The 8,671-nt window shown below is 45.4% G+C and overlaps 1 protein-coding gene across 1 annotated transcript in view; it reads right to left on the reverse strand.

Annotated features, from left to right (window-relative positions):
* ARHGAP6 (Rho GTPase activating protein 6) overlaps nt 1-6,736 on the reverse strand; it is a 93,366-nt gene extending 86,630 nt beyond the window's left edge. Inside the window, exon 1 of the mRNA XM_015817024.1 lies at nt 6,604-6,736. Coding sequence (XP_015672510.1) covers nt 6,604-6,736 — 133 coding nt within the window. The remainder of the gene's footprint in view (nt 1-6,603) is intronic.
* Between the last annotated feature and the right edge of the window lie 1,935 nt (nt 6,737-8,671).

Genomic DNA, 8,671 nt, shown 5'->3' on the forward strand with positions numbered 1-8,671 from the left:
TCTGCATACAATAACTCACAATTCAATTTAAGTTGCAGTGGTGGCGGCGGCTTCTAGCTTCGCCGAAGCGAAGGCGTCCTGGATCGCGGAGAATCCTCGGGGCTCCGGAGGAGTTCTAACCTACATCGTCCACATAGGACGACTCGGGAACTCAACTCCTACCCTGGGCAGCTCACCAATCCCCCTATGCCCGGGGGAAAGGTATCAAGCCGTTTGACAGCTGATGCTTGCTGTCAAAACGGCTTTTACGCGAAAACAGGCGGGAGGCAGCTGTCGGCTGCGTCCGACGAGGTCGCCTGCACACCGGAAGTCCATGCCTTAAAGTTTTTTAATGGGTTTCATCTATCAGAACCATGACACTATACTCAATGTAGAGATAGAAGAGCCAGAAAAACATGCCATCAGACAAAAAGTATTGGCAATGCTGGTCACACACAAACCAAAGAACACGCTCAGCCCAATGGAGCAGCACATCTTGAAAGCCCTCAAATAAGATCAGGACAGTATTATTTTACCAGCAAATAAAGGCTGCTCAATGGCAGTGATGAACTAAACAGATTATGAAATGAAGGCATTTGCCCTGTTTAACGATTCCTCAGCATATAGGCCAGCAAAGGCATTAGAGATGAGAATGATGGTCACACAATTGAATGCTTATCTTAGCCAACTCAAACAAAACAAATGTATAATGGAAAAAGAATGTTGGAAAATGAGAGCAACAGAAGCCACCCCAGCTAGATTTTATGGACTCCCCAAGATACACAAAATAGGAGTCCCCCTTACATCTATTGTAGCACTATGAGATATCTCTATTTACAACCTGGCTAAATGACTGGCATAGTACATAAGCTTCCTGACCCCACCCTCAAACAGCACAGTCATATCATTCACATAATTTTTGACAAAATTACAAGGTTTAAATGTGTCTCCTTTAATGTAGTATCCTATTTATATCCATCCAATAATATTCTCTTTGCCAACCTTATTAGTTTGATAGGTAACAATTAAATATAAAGATTTTTCTAAAATTTCCACCATTAATAATCACATCAATATCATGCTTCTTTTCTATCTGGTCATCTTGGTTGCCTCATCATAAATCCTGTTTACAATTCTTATTTAAATTTGTTTTCCCTACAATGTTCAAAACATTCTTACTGGTTAAGATTTTCTCAAGGTTAATTACATTTAAATATTTAAATCTATTTTCCTCGTACAGGCCATCCCAACACTTTTACATTTCTCATGTCTTAAAAATTAAAAAAAAAGAAAAAAAGAAAAAAGAAAAAAAAGAAGAGAGGGAAAAACAGAGAGAAAACAATAAGAAAATAATATACAACTTAAAATACATATCCCTCTTAAACTAATATACATTTATTTCCATTTTTTTCTGTTCTTTTTACCCATAATTAAACATATGTTTAATCTTTAGATGTTCCATTTAATAAATCCAATCATCTAATCTTTTAACTCTACTCAAAACATTTTTTTAAATTATTCGTTGGAATTTTCTTAAGGTCAATTACATTTAAATATCTAAAACATTTCCTTTATATTGACCATCCTGTAAGGACCCACCCCACTATACATCTTAAGAAGACAGAACTCTTGGAATATCTCTTCCAACAGGCATCTTTATTAAGATAAGATGGTTGCAGGCATTCTAGACAGGATATGGGGTCCAACCCCTACCATTCAAGGTTTTAAGTGTTCTCAAGCAGCCCCCACCCCACCGTCCTTCCAGCGACAATCCCAGGCGTCACATTTCCACCCCTTTTCCTCTCGACCGGCAGAAGAGAAACTTCAGAGAGTAGTAGATGAAAGCTGATGGGCCATATTGTTATGGTCAGTTCTCTTGGTGAGATCCACATTCAGTCCCTTTGAAGTTTTAATGAAGGACGTGAGAGCCATAAAACCCCTTTGCTCATCCCCCTTCCCCTTCGTAGTATGACAGAATCCAGAGAGGGCAGAAATGGGGTTTTCCATAGCTCATAACTAGAAATGAAATATAATTGGATTCTGACATTTTTATATTTTTATATTTCTCATATCAAAAAACAAAGTAAAAGAAAGAGAAAAGAAAGAATACTATATTACTTGGGGGGTTCATCCCTCTTAAGCTAAAATCTTTCTATTTTTTCAACCATATTCAAACAAATGTTTAATTTTTAAATATTCCCTCTGATACATCCCATCATCTAATTCCTCAATTCTCATGTTAGCCTTCTTTTGCCAAACATCTTTTCCAATCAATATATTCCATTGAATCAAAGAGTCTTTCCATAATCCTGCAAATGTTGTTGTAGATATAAGAGGCAAATCAAGCAACATGTCTTTGTAAAAAGATTTTGCCCCTTCATATTCATTGAAGATCCTGTCTTCTCTTTCTCTCTTAGTTTCTCTCATCATCCCTTGTCTCCCCATTTCTTGTAATACTCCCAACAGCTCTGCAATCCATTTTGTCAAATCTTTTTTTTTTAATCCTCAGATTTATTTTCTGGTCTTAGAGTACAAGTTATCTTCTCCATGTCCAATGTTTCTTGTAAGTTCTTCTCCACTTGAGTCAAGTCATACTTCCTTATATTATTATGTTCCATCTTTAAATCTCTTTCCTCCAATTTATATTGAGTTATCTGCTTTATCTGCTCCCTCTCCATTATTATCCTCTGAGAGTTTTTTTGCCATGAGGTCAAATTGGAGATGGATTCATTTATACTTTCAAAATTATTTTTAATTTCCTCATGGTTTAAGATCATTGTTGTTTGAATTAGTTGCAACATCTCATACATCTCCTCCTGGAAAGTATTTGTTTTTTCTTGATACATTCTTTCTGCAGATCTCTGATTTTCCATAATAGCCAAAAATCAAGGTTTTCCTTTCTCTGCAAACAGCTTTAGAGTCACAGTTAAGTTAATGTTTGTAATCCAGAAAGGTCTGGCCCCCAGCCATGCTCCGTGCCACACCAGAGCCTCCCCCATGCCGCCCGGCCCGCCTCCCTCACCATCAAAGGCCACCTTGGCCCTCTGGCGCCCGGTGCGGCCCTGGGGCTGGTGGGCAGGAGCGGCTCCTTCCTGGCTTGCCGGGCTCCGGAAGTGGCCAGGCAGCGGGGAAGAGGGCGAGGCAGTGGCAATGCCCGCATGTGCATTGGAGGCCAGCCGGCCGGGCCAAGAGGGAAGAAGCGGCGTCTTCCGAGCGGGAACTGGCGCTCCGGGCGCGCCCCTCTCGTGTGCAATTAGTCGGGAGAGGGTCGTGGCAATGAAGGGCTGCGCAGCGTGGAAAGGGGCTCCCGCAACCCCACCGCTGCGATGGCACTCAGGAGGCTGGAGGGGCGGGCAAGTCCCGGGGGGCGGCTGGGAGAGGGCAAGAGGTGCTGGGATGAGGATGGGGGGCTCTCTCAATCTCTCTCTCCTTCCTTCCTTCCTTCCTTCCTTCCCCTTCAATCTCCTTCCTCTCCATCTCCTTCCTTTTCCCTTCAATCTTCCTTCCTTCCTTTCCCCTTCAATCTCCTTCCTTCTCCATCTCCTTCCTTTCCCCTTCAATCTTCCTTCCTTCCTTCCTTCCATCTCCATCTCCATCCCTTCCCCTTCAATCTCTCTCCTTCCTTCCTTCCTTCCCCCTTCAATCTCCTTCCTTCTCCATCTCCTTCCTTTCCCCTTCAATCTTCCTTCCTTCCTTCTCCATCCCTTCCCCTTCAATCTCTCTCCTTCCTTCCTTCCCCCTTCAATCTCCTTCCTCTCCATCTCCTTCCTTTCCCCTTCAATCTTCCTTCCTTCCATCTCCATCTCCATCCCTTCCCCTTCAATCTTTCTCCTTCCTTCCTTCCTTCCTTCCTTTCCCCTTCAATCTCCTTCCTTCTCCATCTCCTTCCTTTCCCCTTCAATCTTCCTTCCTTCCTTCCCCTTCCCTCCCTCCCAACATTTTTGAGCAAGGAAGACTAAGCTTCTCCAGTGCTATATTGTTTTTGTGATTAATCACTATGCTTTAATTATGTTCAATTCGTAACAATGAAAATACATCCTGCATATCAGATATTTACATTACGATTCATAACAATAGCAAAATTACAGTTATGAAGTAGCAACGAAAATAATTTTATGGTTGGGGGTCACCACAACATGAGGAACTGTATTAAAGGGTCGCGGCATTAGGATGGTTGAGAACCACTGCTCTAGTTCCTTTAAATATTATATCATGTTCATATTAATACATTTCTAATTAAAGCTCAATCATTCAATACATTTATCAATGACATTTTACTTATACATATCCAAGTCCTGTTTTTAAGTTTTACATAATTCCAATTGCCATGTTTCAATTTAGCCTTTTATAACCAATATTTAAGTTTCGGATAACCTTAATTTCCCTCATTTCATTATAAAATACTTAACATAACTAGAATAGACATGTTATTCCAAAATTTACCTTCTTACTTTGTTCATAAATATATTCTATTTCATTTATTAACAAAAATCTTCCATTATCACTAATGTATTTCCATCTGACAATCAAAACTATAATCTAACAATTAATTTTAATTTCCCTTATAAGTCTTAATCCTGGATATTAAACCAATCACTCCAAAGAGCTAATTAGCCCATTAAGTGAATTTTTAAATCCCATTTTTAAATCTAACTCTGGCTTTCTTTTTGTGCCAGGCAGGCTTCCATACCAGTGCCTTTGAATCCACTGATGTGTCTCCCTTCATTCCCACACTTGTTGTTTGAACCAAGGGAGAACATCCAGTTATCAATTTTTCAAAGGAACTGGCCCCCTTGTAATAATTAGGTTGTTGCACTAATAATTCAAATCTCCATGTTTGGTTGGGAATGTTTGTCATCAGTTCAGTCTGGGTCCTCTTGTTCTTCCAATTTTGTCTGAGTAAAGTAGAAAGTCATATCCAGTGTTGTAGTTATTGTTTGGTTAGCTAAATTGTCTAAGGTCTCAATGTGGTATGTTTGTTGATCAGTTCCTGTTGCTTTTGGAGTTATAGATACTGTAGTTAAAGTCAGTGTTGGATTACCAAAATTCTTAATAGGTTGTGGATGTTGTTGTTCCTCTTCTGTTGTTTTTTGGCTTGTAAGTTGATCATCTGGAGTCTGGGGTTCGATTTGTAGTTTTGTAAAAATATCAGTAGCTTCAATATTTTTTTCAAGGATAAGTTTATAGTTGAATTGTGGGTAGAATTCCTCTGTTTCCATGGTGATTAAAGATAGTCCTTTAGTGGAGGCTATGTTTAGTAAGAGTCAGCCAGTTTTCATCTCCACACTTTCTAAAAGCTGTTTTCACCAGCCAGCTGTTTCCAATTCTTGTCTTTTGGATAATATGAAGGACAAATCAAGGGAGTCAACAGGCACAATTAAAAAAATAAATTCAGTTGCTATGCCAAGTTTCACCACAAGATGTCCTCAGCAGACCACAAAATCTTTTCCCAAAGGCCAATTAGCTTTTTTATTTTTCAGTTAAAAAAGCAAAGAAAAAGATATTTTCCAAAATTAATAGTTTAGGTAAATGATAAGTCTCTATAATAAGATGTTTTGGGACCCCAAGGTATCCACAGAACAAAAATCCAGTTATCTAGTTGTTAAAGTTAGTTATTCTTTTCTTTTCTTTCCAAAGCTTAAATTCCCAAGTATGCAAACGCTGCTGAATTGAAAGCGGGGAAAGAGTTTCAAGGAGCTTTCACAGGAAGGCAGTTATGGTAAAGACAGAGAAAAGGAAAGGTCTCACCCAGATCTTCCACCGTGCTTCATTGAGCTTAGAAGTGCTTTTGGCTTTTGGCTGGTGCAGCTAGATGGTCGGCCATGTTGATGGGCAATCTTTCTTCCATCGATCCAAAGGAGCTGCCTCAGCTCAAGCGGGAGGGCTGCTGCCCTTCCACACTTAGGTAAGGGTCCTCCTCAGCGGTGGTCGCCCCTCCAGGGTGACTTTCGACCCTTTCCAGGGTCTTTCGATGGAAAGAAACCTGACGGCAGGGAGGGAACTCTCCCCGTATGTCCGAAGGTGCCGTGACCCGGAACCGGAAGCCACCATATTAGAGCAACTGTTGTTGTAATTTTCATCCACCACTAGATGTCAGCACCAGTTCATTTTTTTTCCAGTTTTCAAAATAAAGAGTTATCTTCTATTTTCATAGTTTAAAATGAAGATCTTAAGAGATTTTAGACAAATAACAAACTTATCCAGATTTAGGTAATATTCATTTCATTTCAGAATATTTCTCCCCCATGAAATGTTTAATTTGCCAATTCCGTCTGCAGAAGGATAGAGCAAAGCTCCACCTCCTCACTTGTGGAGGTTTTTCTTTCTTGGGTTTTTTTTCCAGGAAATTAGTTAATATGTAGAATAGAGAAAATTGATGTTCTTACCCAGATCCAAGCACATTGTTTACAATCAGCTTAAAATAGTGCTTTTGGGCTTCGGCTACTTGTAGCTTGGGCTAGACTCTGAAGTTAGGCTAGCCTTTCTCCTGCTGGTTTCTGGAAGACTTTTCCCAGACCAATCGAGTCAACCTCCATGTCGAGCTCTGCGAGGCCGACTGGGCCGAGAGGCAGGGATGCCGCCAGCTACTCCCGCCGCCCACCGTCAACGCCACGTGTGCCTTACCAGCCCTGCCGCTCTGCTGGGGCTTCGGGCTATCCAGCCTCGGCCGGGCGGCATGGGAGCCGGTCGCTGCATCGTCGGCCCCTTTCCAGGGCTCCGCTGGTGCTGCCGTGGCGATGACGCTCTCCCCTGACATCATCTCCCAGCGCCTCTCTGGGTCAACACTTGCCAAGGGGAGGAGACCGGTTGAGGCTCCCTGCCTTACATACCAAGGGGAGGAGACCGGTTGAGGCCCCCTACCTCTGCAAGAAACTCGGTGCTGGCCTGTACAGATGAAGAACGGGCCTACCTATGGATGGCATGGCTGCATGGCTGGATGGCGGGGGAGGGGCTAGGACCGGGGTTTTCATCTCTCAGACCGGATGGTGGCTTGATGGGTGGGGTTAGGTCTGGTGTGGGTGGGGCAGGCACGGTTCCTATGTAAAGCACTGGGAGCAATCAACTCCCAGTGCTGACTTTGTTCCCAAACCGAGTGCATTAAACTGCCGTTCGTCTCGCGTACCTGCTTGCTGGCTATTTTGTGGAGCACCAAGACAGGACGTCCTGACAGTAAGTCAGCACTCCCTTTAAACACGTTGTCCTCTTTCCCCGAGCTCAGGTGGCAGGAGGCGACTGCGGAGGGAATGGCGGAGGGAACCCAAGGGGCTGCACCAGTGGAGGAGATTCCGGAGCCGGTATCGGAGGCTGTGATACCACTGGCAGCGGAGGCAGGGGAGACTCAACCGTCGATGAGACCCAAGGAGAGGACCCAGCCCATGGACATAGGGGGGTGAGTCTCACCAGCAGGCCCCGGAGGCTGGTGGGCCACGTGTGACAGGCGGGGAGGAAGCTTTGTCTGGCTGGTGGGAGAGACGGATGACCGGCGATGAAGAGGAAGAGTGGAGTTATTCCACAGCCCCGGGCCAATATACTTTGGACATCCTCCGGGACCGGTTTGGAAAAACGGGCTACCTGCAACCTCTGCCCAGAGCTAGTGGCACACCCGTTCCCCAGGGCTCAGCCGACTCTAGGTTCCAGCTAGCCAGTCCGAGGTTCAAATTACCCCCTAGCAGTGGCCTTGACCAGTGCGGGCTTCCTCTGGGGCATGTGTCAACTGCCCAGTCTCGACACTGAAGGGAGGACCGGCCAGGTGTGGCCACGACTGCTGTACCCACCGGCCAGCCCACGCACCTCTCCGGGTCATCAGGGTCTTGGGGGGCAGACCCAAACAGCCGCCGTTCTGCCACCGTGGACAGTAGTCAGCAGGGCACGCAGGCCATGGGCCCATGGCTGACAGGGTTCATGTGGGGCCCACCACCTATCGTGGTGTCCTTTGACGGCAACCCAGACAGATTGCCGATGCTCATGGGCCAGGTCCTGAACCACCTGGACCGGTATACCTCTCTGTACCCGTCTCACTGGGCGATGGTGGTCGCGATAACAGGGTGAGGTGGCAGCCTGGGCTGCCGACCTGTACAGTGACCATGCCCGGGAGCTGGGGGATGCCGGAATGTTCCTGGAGGCACTGAGGGCCAGGTTTGAAGATCCCTCCCGGGTGCAGCGTGCGGAGACGGAGGTACTGGGGTTGAGGCAGAGAGGTTGGCCCATACGGGAATACGTGCGGGAGTTCCAAAGGGCTGCCGGCTGGCTACGTTCATGGCCAGAACGTCTCTTAGTCTATCACTTCTGTCATGGTCTGGATAAGGACCTGCAACAAGCATGTGTCGTAAGAGGTGTGCCGTGCCAGCTCCAGGATTGGTTTAGAGTGGTGACTGAGCTGGATGCGGGGTTACAGGAGTTCTGGCGACCCACGGATGAACAGCCCACCCCTCGGCAGGGAGTGGAACGGCCGAAGGATTCCAGCCGGTAACCACCATCGTCTGCACCTCCTGCTAAACCCATATTTAGATGTTTCAGGTGCAACTGGCCAGGACACCGGGTGGAGGAGTGCCCGGTCCCGGCAGTGCAAAGCACCCCGGTAGCCCAGGGGAAACCAGGCCCCACACCAAAGAAAACTATGGAACGTTCGAGGGCGGCTTGCCAGGCAGAAGGCAGAACTTCCCAACGGGCCCCGAACGAAGCGACACTGGCC

This window comes from Protobothrops mucrosquamatus, unplaced genomic scaffold (genome assembly GCF_001527695.2).
Source record: "Protobothrops mucrosquamatus isolate PMUCROS unplaced genomic scaffold, P.Mucros_1.0 scaffold_125, whole genome shotgun sequence".
In the NCBI taxonomy this organism is placed as follows: domain Eukaryota; kingdom Metazoa; phylum Chordata; class Lepidosauria; order Squamata; family Viperidae; genus Protobothrops; species Protobothrops mucrosquamatus.